This window comes from Candoia aspera, chromosome 1 (assembly GCF_035149785.1).
Source record: "Candoia aspera isolate rCanAsp1 chromosome 1, rCanAsp1.hap2, whole genome shotgun sequence".
NCBI lineage: Eukaryota > Metazoa > Chordata > Lepidosauria > Squamata > Boidae > Candoia > Candoia aspera.
In genome coordinates, this window is record NC_086153.1 from 52894928 (window position 1) to 52910137 (window position 15210).

General features: G+C 40.7%; 1 protein-coding gene across 1 annotated transcript in view; it reads right to left on the reverse strand.

Annotated features, from left to right (window-relative positions):
* NVL (nuclear VCP like) overlaps positions 1-15196 on the reverse strand; it is an 83049-nt gene extending 67853 nt beyond the window's left edge. The window contains exons 1-5 of the mRNA XM_063304129.1: positions 14848-15196; positions 11663-11736; positions 9038-9090; positions 8567-8657; positions 7716-7764 (exon numbers count right to left, since the gene is read on the reverse strand). Coding sequence (XP_063160199.1) covers positions 7716-7764; positions 8567-8657; positions 9038-9090; positions 11663-11736; positions 14848-14913 — 333 coding nt within the window. The 5' untranslated portion in view covers positions 14914-15196. The remainder of the gene's footprint in view (positions 1-7715; positions 7765-8566; positions 8658-9037; positions 9091-11662; positions 11737-14847) is intronic.
* Positions 15197-15210: the final 14 nt, after the last annotated feature.

Consider the following 15210-nt stretch of genomic DNA (forward strand, 5'->3'; position numbering starts at 1 on the left):
TGGATGATATTCTAGAGGTGACGGACTCATCCCTGGGGGAGCTGGGGGTGTTGACGACCGGCAGGAAGTTCTGGCGTGGGCTGGTCCATGAAGGCACGAAGAGTCGGAAGCGACTGAACGAATAAACAAGCACTATTCCAGGCCTGCTGATTCCTTGGAAAAAGTTAGTCACTACCAATTTAATGCTTGCTATATATTTTGGGGAAGAGTAGCCTGATGACCCACGCCCATTCTTTCAAGCCCCTACACTTCTGACTGTTGAGGTTTTCCTACTAATAGATTAAGCTGCTATTGTGCCTAGTCATTTTGGCCGGGTGAAAAGGTTGCAAGTGATTGTCTCCTCTCACGTGCTTCATGCAAATCACCTGGGGGAGGAAACCTGCCCGGACTTGTTCTTACTTCCTTTTTTTTTTCTCTGCCGGCAATGTAAGCGAGCAAGGCTTGCTCCAAAGGGAGCTAAGTCCTTTAAATATGTTTTGCTTTTGTTTTTGCTTTCTGTAAATAAATTATTTTTATAGAAATGCTTGGTGTGTGACTTTTTTGACCTCTCCTGGGCTAAAGGCTTTCCCAGCATCTGCCAACAGGTTATGTGCCCAGTAAAACCCAGAGAGAAAAGAGAGATCAGCTCCACACCTCATGCACAATTTAAAGGCAGGTAGCAAAGACCTGTGAAAGATTTTCTTTGGAGCCACCTGGAGATTTTCCAGCAACTGCCGGTCTACAGGACAAAGAAGCCAGCTGAGGTGACTTGCAAAAGAAGGAAGAAGCCATGGCTACCTCCCAGCCCTCAGCGATGCCTCTGGAGCGCCTATCAGAGACCAGCTATTTGAATTGGGCCCTGAAGATAGAGATGTATCTTCGCAGAGAGAATCTTTGGCTGCCAATTGGTGAGCAAAACCCCCCAAATCCCAGTGCTGAATGGCTGAGACAGGATGAGCGGGCTAGAGCCACCATTATCTTGGAAGTTGAGGACAATCAGCTAGTCCACGTGCGAGGCATGCAGTCTGCAAAGCAACTTTGGGACGCTTTGAGAGACTTATATGTAAAGGCAACAGCAGGGAGTAAAGTTACTCTGACGAAAAAGCTGTACAGAGCCTACCTTGCAGAAGGAGATAGCCTTCCTGAGCACCTGCATTATATTCAGCAGCTGTTTGTTGAGTTGCAGGAGAGAGGAATGGAATTTACACCTCTCACAAAATCATATATCCTCCTGTCCTCACTAAATGCAACGTGGGACACGCTGATTTGTACCCTGGAGGCTATGCCTGAAGCAGACCTCACCCCATCGTATGTTACACAGCGCTTACTCGGTGAATGAGAGAAGAGAGAGGAAAGATCCCCCCCCATCTCTTCTGGAAAGCTGCAAGACCAGAAAATGAGGGAAAAGAAGGGAAAGGAACCTGAGGCCACAGCGCTAGCCAGCCAGCGATGCTTCACTTGTGGTTCAGCTGGACATTTGCAAAGAGACTGTGCCATGAGACCCAAGAGTAGAAAGACAGAGAAGAAAAACACAAGGGCAACACAGAAGAAGGCTCTTCAGACAACCCAAATTGCACAGGTTGCTGAGAAGGGTAATTCTGATGTATGGGTGTTAGATTCTGTGGCCAGTTGTCATTTATGTAATTGTAAAAGCTCTTTTGTGTCACTGTCTAAAACTGATAGACAAAGTGTATCTTTGGCTGATGGGTCTGTGACCAAAATTATGGGACAAGGTGACTTGTATTTATCCTGCTTAGGAGAAACTGTAAAAGGTGTGTTGTATGTGCCAAATTTACAATCAAACCTTTTATCTGTGGCACAATTGGCTGCAACAGGGTATATCATAACATTTAAGAAAAATGGTTGTGAGATACGTAAAAATGGGAAATTGTGTGCTACTGGTATGTTAAAAGACTCCTTGTACATTGTGCAAAATGCAAGGAAGCCAAGCTGCAAGGCTGCAGTTGGCAACACTCCATATCATGACCAATGTGTACACCTGATGCACAGGAGATTTGGTCATGCTAATTTCAAGTATATAGCACAAATGCCACAGCTGTGTGCTGACCTAAAGATAAAACCCTGTGATAAATACTTAGACCGTGTAGTTTGCAAAGAATGCAAAACACTAAAAGCTCCTGTGAGTAAGCACAGTGACAGAGTTACAACTAGACCTTTGGAAATTGTACACTCTGACATTATTGGTCCTTTTGCTCCAAGTCTTGGACAAGCAAGGTATGCAATGACCATCATTGATGATTTCTCAAGATACACATTTATCTACATCTTAAAACATAAAGATGAGGCATTTGAGAAATTTAAAGGTTTTGTGACATGGGCAAATGGAAAATTCCCTAGGCCTGTATCTGCACTCCAATGTGATAGAGGAGGAGAATACCTTTCTCACAAATTCAGAAGGTTCCTAGTGGAAAAAGGGATAGAACAAATTCTTTCTAACCCTTACACCCCTCAGCAAAATGGTGTTGCTGAAAGAAAGGGCAGAACCTTGCAAAATGCGATGGAATGCATGTTAAAAGATTCACAATTATGTTTTAAGTACTGGGGAGAGGCAATATCTACTGCCACTTATGTACAGAACAGGTTATATAACTCTGTGATTCAGGACACTCCATTCCATTTGTTTTATGGTGTGAAACCAAAGGTAAACCATCTTAGAGTGTTTGGTAGCACTGCATGGGTTCACATTCCAAAACAGCAGAGAAGGAAAGGAGGCCCCACAACAAAGAAAGCCATCTTTGTTGGCTATGAACAAAGCCAGAGGAGCTACAGGTTCATAATGGGAGAGAAATTAATAATTAGCAAAAGCGCTTCTTTTGCTGAACAAAACTGGGGGAGATTAAATTCTAGCTCTCCAGTTGAACTCTTCAGCAAAGGATCGTTACCTTGTCGTGGTGCTGGAGCTTGAGCACCTCAATGATGCCATGAGCTAAACCGTGAAGGGCCACCCAAGACGGGAAGGTCATGACAGAGAGGTCAGACTAAATGCGATCCCTGGGGAAGGTAATGGCAACCCACCCCAGTATTCTTGCCGTGAAAACTAAATGGATCAGTACAACCAGAGATATGTCGGTATACCATCGGAAGATGAGACCCCCAGGTCGGAAGATGGTCAAAATGCTACTGGGGAGGAACAGAGGATGAGCTCAACTAGCCCCAGACGTGATGACGCAGCTAGCTCAAAGCCGAAAGGACGGCTAGCGGCCGACGGTGCTGGTGGTGAACGGCGAATCCGATGTTCTAAGGATCAACACACCATTGGAACCTGGAATGTAAGATCTATGAGCCAGGGCAAATTGGATGTGGTTATTGGTGAGATGTCAAGATTAAAGATAGACATTCTGGGCGTCAGTGAACTGAAATGGACTGGAATGGGCCACTTCACATCAAATGACCACCAGATCTACTACTGTGGACAAGAGGACCACAGAAGAAATGGAGTAGCCTTCATAATTAATAGTAAAGTGGCTAAAGCAGTGCTTGGATACAACCCAAAAAACGACAGAATGATCTCAATTCGAATTCAGGGCAAGCCATCTAACATCACAGTGATCCAAATATACGCCCCAACCACAAATGCTGAAGAAGCTTAAGTAGAGCAGTTCTATGAGGATCTGCAGCACCTACTGGACAACACGCCTAAAAGAGATGTTATTTTCATCACAGGAGACTGGAATGCTAAGGTGGGCAGTCAAATGACACCTCGAATTACAGGTAAGTATGGCCTGGGAGAACAAAATGAAGCAGGACATAGGCTGATAGAATTTTGCCAAGACAATTCACTCTGCATAACAAACACTCTCTTCCAACAACCTAAGAGACGGCTTTATAGATGGACTTCACCAGATGGACAACACCGAAATCAGATTGATTACATCCTTTGCAGCCAAAGGTGGCGGACATCTGTACAGTCGGTAAAAACAAGGCCTGGAGCTGACTGTAGTTCCGATCACGAACTTCTTCTTGCACAATTTAGGATCAGACTCAAGAGATTAGGGAAGACCCACAGATCAGCTAGATATGAGCTCACTAATATTCCTAAGGAATATGCAGTGGAGGTGAAGAATCGATTTAAGGGACTGGACTTAGTAGATAGGGTCCCGGAAGAACTCTGGACAGAAGTTGGCAGCATTGTTCAGGAGGCGGCAATAAAATACATCCCAAAGAAAGAGAAAACCAAGAAGGCAAAATGGCTGTCTGCTGAGACACTAGAAGTAGCCCAAGAAAGAAGGAAAGCAAAAGGCAACAGTGATAAGGGGAGATATGCCCAATTAAATGCAAAATTCCAGAGGTTAGCCAGAAGAGATAAGGAATTATTTTTAAACAAGCAATGCGCGGAAGTGGAAGAAGACAATAGAATAGGAAGGACAAGAGACCTCTTCCAGAAAATTAGGAACATCGGAGGTAAATTCCAGGCCAAAATGGGTATGATCAAAAACAAAGATGGCAAGGACCTAACAGAAGCAGAAGAGATCAAGAAAAGGTGGCAAGAATATACAGAAGACCTGTATAGGAAGGATAACAATATCGGGGATAGCTTTGACGGTGTGGTCAGTGAGCTAGAGCCAGACATCCTGAAGAGTGAGGTTGAGTGGGCCTTAAGAAGCATTGCTAATAACAAGGCAGCAGGAGATGACGGCATCCCAGCTGAACTGTTCAAAATCTTGCAAGATGATGCTGTCAAGGTAATGCATGCTATATGCCAGCAAATTTGGAAAACACAAGAATGGCCATCAGATTGGAAAAAATCAACTTATATCCCCATACCAAAAAAGGGAAACACTAAAGAATGTTCAAACTATCGAACAGTGGCACTCATTTCACATGCCAGTAAGGTAATGCTCAAGATCCTGCAAGGTAGACTTCAGCAGTTCATGGAGCGAGAATTGCCAGACGTACAAGCTGGGTTTAGGAAAGGCAGAGGAACTAGAGACCAAATTGCCAATATCCGCTGGATAATGGAAAAAGCCAGGGAGTTTCAGAAAAAGATCTATTTCTGTTTTATTGACTATTCTAAAGCCTTTGACTGTGTGGACCATAACAAATTGTGGCAAGTTCTTAGTGGTATGGGGATACCAAGTCATCTTGTATGCCTCCTGAAGAATCTGTATAACGACCAAGTCGCAACAGTAAGAACAGACCACAGAACAACGGACTGGTTTAAGATTGGGAAAGGAGTACGGCAGGGCTGTATACTCTCACCCTACCTATTCAACTTGTATGCAGAACACATCATGCGACAAGCTGGGCTTGAGGAATCCAAGGCTGGAGTTAAAATCTCTGGAAGAAACATTAACAATCTCAGATATGCAGATGATACCACTTTGATGGCTGAAAGTGAAGAGGAACTGAGGAGCCTTATGATGAAGGTGAAAGAAGAAAGTGCAAAAGCTGGTTTGCAGCTAAACCTCAAAAAAACCAAGAATATGGCAACCAGCTTGATTGATAACTGGCAAATAGAGGGAGAAAATGTAGAAGCAGTGAAAGACTTTGTATTCCTAGGTGCAAAGATTACTGCAGATGCTGACTGCAGTCAGGAAATCAGAAGACGCTTAATCCTTGGGAGAAGAGCAATGACAAATCTCGATAAAATAGTTAAGAGCAGAGACATCACACTGACAACAAAGGCCCGCATAGTTAAAGCAATGGTGTTCCCTGTAGTAACATATGGCTGCGAGAGCTGGACCATAAGGAAGGCTGAGAGAAGGAAGATAGATGCTTTTGAACTGTGGTGTTGGAGGAAAATTCTGAGAGTGCCTTGGACTGCAAGAAGATCCAACCAGTCCATCCTCCAGGAAATAAAGCCAGACTGCTCACTTGAGGGAATGATATTAAAGGCAAAACTGAAATACTTTGGCCACATAATGAGAAGACAGGACACCCTGGAGAAGATGCTGATGGAAGGCAAAAGGAAGAGGGGCCGACCAAGGGCAAGATGGATGGATGATATTCTAGAGGTGACGGACTCGTCCCTGGGGGAGCTGGGGGTGTTGACGACCGACAGGAAGCTCTGGCGTGGGCTGGTCCATGAAGTCACGAAGAGTCGGAAGCGACTAAACGAATAAACAACAACAACCAGTTGAGCTGACCACCACAAGAGAACAGCAAGGACTTGCTGATGGTGATCTTTTGCCTGATGAGGACATTAAACCAGAAAAGCAAACTGAAGATCTGTCTGATGAGACAGATGCTTCTCAGGAAAGTGATAGGAGTCAAAATTTAAGCCCTGTATTACCTTGCAGATCTCAGAAGAGTAATAAAGGCGTTCCTCCATCACGTTTTCAGGCTGAAACAGTAAAGGCTTTTCACATATTCACAGAACCTGAGTCTTACAACAAGTGAATGCTTTACCACCTGAGATTGCACAAAATTGGCATTCTGCCATGCAACAGGAATTAGCATCCTTGAAAGAAAATAAAACATGGAAACTGGTAAATCTACCTCCCAATGAACGCTGTCTGGGTTGTAGGTGGGTTTTCAAACTGAAAAGGGATGCTGATGGCAAAATCCAAAAATATAAAGCAAGGTTAGTTGCAAAAGGGTTCACTCAAAGGAAAGATTTAGACTTTGACAAGACTTTTGCACCAGTTACTAAAGGTGAATCAATTAGATTACTGTTAAAAGTTGCTGCACTCAAAGGAATGTCAGTTAACCACTATGACATTCAAACTGCATTTCTCTATGGTGATTTAAACCACAGATTATACATGCAGCAACCCCCTGGCTATGAAAAAGGGGAGAATCTAGTCTGTGAACTGCAGAAGTCAATCTATGGGTTAAAACAAGCTGCTAGATCCTGGAACCAAAAAGTAGATGAAAAACAGCAGAATTTTGGTTTTGAAAAAGGAAAAGCAGATCCCTGTGTATATATGAAGAAGGACAAACAAGGCTGTATGTATCTGTGCATTTATGTTGATGATTTGCTGCTGTTCACATCAACAGAAAAACAAAGGCTTGATTTTGAAGCCTGCATGAAAAGCCATTTCACATTAAAAAGCCTTGGAATTATAATAACCTAGGTTTGGAAAAACACAGGAAGAATGGTAGCTTTCTGTTAAACCAAAGGAGAAATAATGTTAAAATATTGTGAATCAAAAGACATGATTGCTGATATTTTAACCAAACCTCTTCCTGTACCAAGACACAAAGAGTTGTCAGAGAAGATTGGTTTGCATCTTAATCTGTAGTGTAAAAAGGGGAGTGTTGAGGTTTTCCTACTAATAGCTGCTATTGTGCCTAGTCATTTTGGCCGGGTGAAAAGGTTGCAAGTGATTGTCTCCTCTCACGTGCTTCATGCAAATCACCTGGGGGAGGAAACCTGCCCGGACTTGTTCTTACTTCCTTTTTTTTTCTCTGCCGGCAATGTAAGCGAGCAAGGCTTGCTCCAAAGGGAGCTAAGTCCTTTAAATATGTTTTGCTTTTGTTTTTGCTTTCTGTAAATAAATTATTTTTATAGAAATGCTTGGTGTGTGACTTTTTTGACCTCTCCTGGGCTAAAGGCTTTCCCAGCATCTGCCAACACTGACTTCTACTGATGAAAATTGGTGGAAAAATTTCTCACCATTTTGAGGTAGTTACGTAAGTCCCACAATTGGCTTGACCAATGTTAAAAAACAAAGAACCTCTCAGTGCATAAATTTGACTTCAGAATTATAAATACCTATTTTAAACATGTAAGTTACTGTTACTGCTAGTATCTCACAAGCAGGTACACTTACAGGGTGTTCGGTATCAGTATCGGAAGTATCCATGCTGCTCTCTGAATCACTTTTGGAGAGTGAGAATTAAAAATTAATAAGAATTAAAAAAAAGCTTTAAGGTTTTGACATACAGTAGTTTCTAAAAAGCAGAAGCATTTGTTTGACATTTCCCTTAAATCATCTTCTCATATTATGAATGAAGAATACACAGTTTTTTTAAAATGGTCTGTTCAAAATGTTACAATTTATTTTCCCCAGCAATTCACCATATTGTTGACCAGTATACTAGCGTGTAACCCTTCTATTTCAGGGATGAGCTGCAATAGTTCCTAGTGTTTGTGCCTAAGGAATAATAGCAGTACATAGCAGAAAATTAAAACGTTTAGGAAGGTGTCATGCTATAGAATTTTCTAGCTATGATTAGGCTTGAGTCATCCTGCTCCCTTTTTCCAAACATTAGCAGTCTTCAGTCACCTGTATTAATATTTTTGCTAATTTGTATACTTTGCTACCATGGCTAGAAGGAAACAATGATTTTCTTTATCTGAAACTTGGGTTAGGAAGAACACAAGTACAGATACAATACTACTACAGTTCACTCCAAAATTAAAAATTAATTATATTAATACTTATGTAAGAATAAAGAAGGGAGGGAAAGTATTCCTAACTGCCTAATATTTGCTTGCAAAGTGTGTAAGACTGTATTTGCACTAGATTAATTACCAAAAACTTTTTAGAAGATCACCATGCATCTGATGAAGTGGATTGTGTCTAAAGAAGTGTACATGATAATAAATTTGTTAATCTTTAAAGTACTACAAAGCTCTTTTAAAGTGGAGTGGGGGTTGACTGTTGTGATTGCAACTTACTTTTCCTCGCTTTTTGCTTTCTTTGCTAAATGTTCATCTTCTAGAGTGGCTAAATCTGTAGACTTTAGCTCATCTTTGATTATCCCAATAACTGTAGAAGAAAAATACAGATGAAATTACAATGATAACTTGCTCATATGTGAAACAAGAATCAAACTGCATTTGGTACAGAATGAAACCAACAGCCAAAAATGCTAGACAGATTAGCAGAAGCAAATCTCAGTGTGTTCAAAGATATTTGTTCTTATTGTATTTATTTTATAAATTTATTCACCACCCATCTCTCCCCTACGGGGGGACTCTGGGCAGCTTACAATAAAATTAAGACCACAATCTAAAATATTAAACCTAGCTCGTTCACTCCCCACTCTCTCTCTCAAAGAGTGAATATCTCCAAGATACTTTAGATTACTTATGTAGAGTAGCTCTGATGGCATAATTTCACTTCAAATAGAATATTAACAAACTTACCTTTCTCAACCTGTATTCTAAAGGCATTTCTTTTTCTTCGTCCATAATCAGCACTGAAAATCAATTTTAAAAGTTAAAGCCTTAGTGAATGCTTCTTGGGTATACCTCATTTTCAATATAGAAACCTAGTGCAAACAACATAAGGAAAAATAATAGCCTAATGCATAATTACCAATCTCAAAGTAAAAAAAAAAAAAGACCAACAAAACATTCAAATACATACTGTATATCCTATAATAAGTATATATATTTATGTTATAAAACATACAATTTGAAAACAGCTAGATTGCTGATTGGCAGGGTCCAGGAAGAAAGCTTTCTCTGCCGTGGCCCCTGCCCTGTGGAACACTCTTCCCCCAAAGGTGAGGCAGGCCGCCACTCTCCCAGCCTTCTGAAAGGTAGTAAAAACCTGGCTTTGTCACCTTGCTTGGGGTGGGAGGGGGGATAGTCAGTCATGGTGGTGGTTGGCACTGTGCTGTGGCCCTGAGGAATTTATATTTTATATACATTTTCAATATTTTTCAATATTTTATTTATTTAATTTTTATCCTGCCTTTATATTTATATCTTTATGATGTACTTGTTTCTATGATTTTAATCTGTTATTTTAACTGAATTGTAAACTGCCCAGAGTCACTTGTGAGATGGGCAGTGCAGAAATGTGATAAACAAACAAATAAATAAATACCATAGTGTGTAAATTATCCAGATTATTTGGTAATCTGCAGCTTCCACATGAACAGGTACTTTAAGGTTCAACTCCTGCAATCCTCACGTTAGACTGCTCGTGTTTATCAGATTTCAACTCTGCCTTCCTTCCCTGTCTAATATGAGTTACTCATTCCTTGCAACAAGACTGGCATGAAGGACAAAAGGAGAAAAAGACAGGATGAGCAAATGGATCACCAATTCACTCTTATTTCATATGAACATAGAAGAAGTGGAAAAAAGGAAAACCAGGACCCATTAAGTCCTGAAGGGATCTTCTGCATTTAAGAAATTATGCCCATGATGGAATAAATCTAGTCTGCAGTAAAGCGCTGGAATGCTTCTATAAAAATCATGTATAACTCATGCAAGCATAAAAATAAAGAACTATGTAAAATGTACTTTACAGATAAAAGATACTACTTCCGGTTATTAGGCATCTTTTAGCTGCTGAATCATCTTCGGAAAGTTAACAACACAACTGCATATGCACCTAATTAGGGCTTTCTTCTAGGTAAGTTAGCTTAGGATTTCAGCTTTCTATTCTTCAAGGAGAATGTATAAGAGAAAATATTTTGTAATATATCTGGAGGCCCCCATTTTGAAAATACTAACAGTCTGGATTGCACCTAACAGCCTCAGAATTACAGTGCTTGTATTGCTCAGTGTGGCTGCATTCACACAATGTTATGCTACAATTCTTCAGAATGCGATCATAGGCCCCTGTACATTGTTCTGATTGCTACTGGTGGTTCTTCCTGCCAGCAGGTGCAGCTAATAAACCAGTGGCTTTGTCCATGACTGTTTGTCCACACTAGCTTGTTTTTCTGAAAGCAACCATATAGATTTGTAAGAATATCTGCTGGTTGGAGGATGAATCAGAGCAATCTGCAGCAGTATATTACTTATTCGATGAATTTAGTGAATGCAGACATTCACGGCCTAAAATTTTCATTTCTAGGTTTAAATTGCAGTAGTTATTTAATTAAAACTAAATATTATTTCTATAATAAACCATTGTTAAATGTTTTACTTCAGGCATAATAGGTAGTTAGGTCAAAGAGAAAACAAAAGTTTACATGTAAATGAACAAATATAGGAAAGAAAATTGAATGAACTGAAATTGATTCTTAGAGCACGGCTGAAATAATTGTAGTTGGATGGAGCTGATGAAAGCATCAAGAAAAGAGAGACCAGACGTTTGTTGGGACTAGAACTCACGATCCCCCAGTTTCTAGCCTGATGCCTTAACCACTAGACCAAACTGGCTAACCAAACTGTCATCTTTTAAATCATTTTTAAACCACCCAGAGTCACTGGGAGTTGGGTGGCATATACATTTAATAAAAATAACAATAATTTATTAAATTTATACACCACCCGACTCCCAGTGACTCTGGGCAGTTTACAAATTATTTAAAACATGAAAACAGCAATACAAATAACAAGAAACAAAAAAGGGTAGAGATGGCAGAATAACAAACTAACTGTAAACAAAAGAAAGCAACCTAAATTGAAAGAAGGCTTTAAAGAACAAAAGACAATGCATGAATCAGTAAATGAACATAGCGTGGAAAGGATGGTTTTAAAAGACAAGGTAGAGAGAGATATAGTGAATGGTGTTGGCATTAACCAGATTTTGTTGTATTTCCTTTTTTTTTTCATGCCTCTAATGCTTTTGCTTACTATTTCTTATTCCTTTTATGTGCTTTGTATAATGGTGCTTATCTCTATGCTTATATCTCTGTGTGTTGATTTCATTCTTGCAGCCACACTGGGTAAGAAATAGAGAAGACCATGTTAAGCCCTAAGGCTCAAACACATACTATCCCATAATTCATTATTATGTCACTTATTATTATGTGTGAACTGCCACTTTCACAAAAAATGTAATGTATTAAATCTCTTATTACTCACCTATATATTTTCTGTAGTTCCGCTGCTAGAATTTCAGTGTCAACATACTGGCCACATTTATTACTGCTGAGATACTGTAATAAATATAGTTGAATTAGTATATTTAAAGATATACACAATTCCATTACAATCTGTAAAAATTATATTAGTGTAGAATCATATGTGAAGAATTTAAAAAAGAGGGAACTATTTCCTTATCACTGAAATTGTCTACATCGCTTTTTAAAAGCAAATAGATTACAGTGGAATCTTAATTTACCAGACCCTCATTTAGCAGACTTTGATTACAACAGATCAAATTTTGTCTAGATATCATTCCACAATAATGGACAATTAAAGGTACATTAATTTTACAACATCATGAAGTTTAAGTTATGCAAATGACATCAAATTGTCACAGTGACATACTTTTACATGAAATGGACATTCAAGAATAAAGAACCATTTGAAGGAGAGGCTGATGGTTAAGAGTTTTCAAAGGGCAAAGTGCAGTACTTAATTGTAAATAAATCTCCTGGTGAAGGATGGCCATGCGGAGTCTTACCTTTCAAGTCACTGGGGCTCACTGAGTGAGCAAACTAGTGGAGTTTGGCAGGACAGGCAAGTGAAGAAAGGAAAGAAGCAGAAGGGAGAGCAGGAAGAACAGAGTAGAAGAATCAAGGAGGTGGACACACTACTGACTGATTGGTGTTGCTGACTATTTCCTAACAGCTGCTGCATGCACATTGTGCTGCTGATTGCTCATTGTGTGACTGGAGCATTTCTTCCTGTTGACCTAGTTGGGATAGCATCAGAAGACATATAAGACAAGGTGAAAGGACTAGAGGCAAAATGGTCCATCCACCAGCTTATTAGAGAAGATGGGGAATTCTTAAATTGGATATAGGGAGCACAATGTGTACAAATGAGTAAATATAATAAATGGAGTATAGGGGAAAAAAAACAGGAAGAATTTGAAGACTTAATGCAGGCAGGTGAATGTGATTTAGTAGGCATTACTGAAATTTGGCAAGATGAAATTCAGGAGCGGAATCAAAGAATGAACAAAATTTATCAGAAGGAATAAATAAAATGGGAGGAATGGCATTATACATGAAATAAGTGGACACATGTATTGAGATCCAGCAATGAGAGTCCAGTCACAAGCTTTGGGTAGGAATATAAGTGGAAACAATTAATACATTTGCAACCACAGTATCTTAATTCACTTGTGAAGCAAAAAAACAGATCCAGTACTATGGAATATGTAGTCAACCTTCTACGGTTCAGTGTTTCAAAAACCAATTTGCTGAAGTAACCTTCTGAAATCTGGTTACCTCCAGATGTGTCACAGTGTAACACCCTCAACTCTAATAATATTGTCAGTGGCTAAGGTGACACTATCCATCATTCATACATTGTGCTAAACCACAATTTATCAAATAAATGACAACTGACTAGGTTTCCACAAGATTAAAACTTAACTGTGCATACAGGTGGTCCTCACTTAACAAATCCCTGTTTAGTGACCATTCAAAGTTACAATGGCACTGAAAAAGTAGCTTTACAACCAGTCCTTGCACTGACTATCATCTCAGCATCCCCATGGTCACATGATCTAGATTCAGTTGCTTCGTAACCAGCAGGCGTTTATGAAAGTTGCAGCATCCTACAGTCATGTGATCGCCATTTGCACACTTTGCGGCTGGCTTTAGACAAGCAGAGTCAATGGAGAAGCCAGCAGTCAAATTGCAAGTCACAGTCATGTGATGTCTCTCTCCACAACTGTGGCGGAAGTGAGGTTTAAGTCCATCACAGTCATGTGATGTCTTGCTTAACGACCACATCAGTTAGTGATGGAGTTGATAGTCCCAATTGTAGTAGTTAAGCAAGGACTAACTGTATTATGGCTATATTTAAATGACGCACTTTGTCCTCTCTCCTCAAAAAGATAAAGTCCGAACCCTTAAATGCTCTTTATCACAGTATCGTATCACTCAAACCTGGAGCTGATGCCATGTTGACATTATTATGTTCTGCATTACATAAAGCAGAATTTATAATGAGCATACACTCCAAATTTGGACCATGCGATAAGTCTAAGAGTTTGGTTAAAGAGTCTTGACTGATAGAGGGTAGGGCAGCAGCACACACACCTCATTAGCCAGTCCTTTCAACTTAATATATGCAAACAAGCTTTCACTTAATATAATTAGAACAGTCCTTCTGGATCAACCCAAGGCCTATCTTAGTCTAGTGTTTCATTTCTCACAGTTGCCAGCATAATGCTTATGGGGTGCTCACAAGCAGGAGATGTACACCTGTCTTGCGGTAGTTCCTCTATAATTGGAATTCAGAAGCATGTTAACCCTAATCTGAAGCCATCCTGGATTGGGAGACCCTTCAGACAATCCCTCACACTCTGGTCACCTTGCAGCTTGACTTCTACAATGCGCTCTACATGGGGTGCCCCTGAAGACCACACAAAAGCTTTGACTAGTCCAGAATATGGCAGTGTGAGCAATGATGGGCATGCCACGGTATGCCCATGTAACACCTCTGCACTGCAAACTGCACTGTTTGCCAGTTTGCTGCAGTTGAAGATGCTGGTCATTACCTATAAAGCCCTACATAGCGTAAGGCCCAGGTACTTGAGGGACTGCCTTACTCCCCTAGCTGTTTCCATCCAGTAGGGCTGGTGCACTACTGGTTCCTTCGATTATACAATACCATCTATTGGGAACCCAGATGCACACCTTACTTGTCGCAGTGCCGGCCCTCTGGAAGGGCATTCGGGTGGCTCCCACCCTACCGGCGTTTCGGAGGGCTTTGAAGACCTGGTTCTTCGCCCAGGCCTTTGGTTAGGATGGGCGTAGTCCCCTTCGAGGAGAGTGTGAGTGAGTGAGTGTGTGTTGGCTGCTGCCCGGTTTTGTCATCTCAGCTTCTGTATTGTTTTGTAGTTTTTCATGGTTTTTTTGTGAACCGCCCATAGTCCTTGGGAGTCGGGCGGTGTACAAGTTTAACTAACTAACTAACTAACTAACTAACTAACTGTTACACTCATGAGGAAACTTTTCTCGACTTCGAGTCCTAAGCCCTTTATGAAAAAGAAGGTCGGGGTTCGACCACAGCCTGCCTCTTATATAGGGCCGGCTGCTCATCACGAGCTAGCCAAATAGGAGCGGAAAGAAAAACGGCGAAATCACCTGTTTAACTCGTTGCTTCAGCCTAGGATCCCCTCCAAAACGGTGACTTCCTCCGCGATTTCGCATCGCAGCTTCCCACGTGCCAAATTCGTCCTTCTTTCTGGCAAAGCTTTTCTGGTCGAGGTTAGGGCCCCAGCTAAGGCTGCCTTTGAACAGCCTAAATGTACTGGCAACAACGAGGCTCTCCAGGCCGTCCCACTAAACGGCGGACTATGATAACCTCTGAGAGAAACTGTTAAATTTCAGTGTAGCGGGAAAGAAATGGGCAGAAAGCAGTTCATTCAGATTTCTATACAGGCACTTTCTTAGACAACTGTATAGAGTCTAAGTCACGGAAGTCCATGTTTTGTCGTTCTACTCATG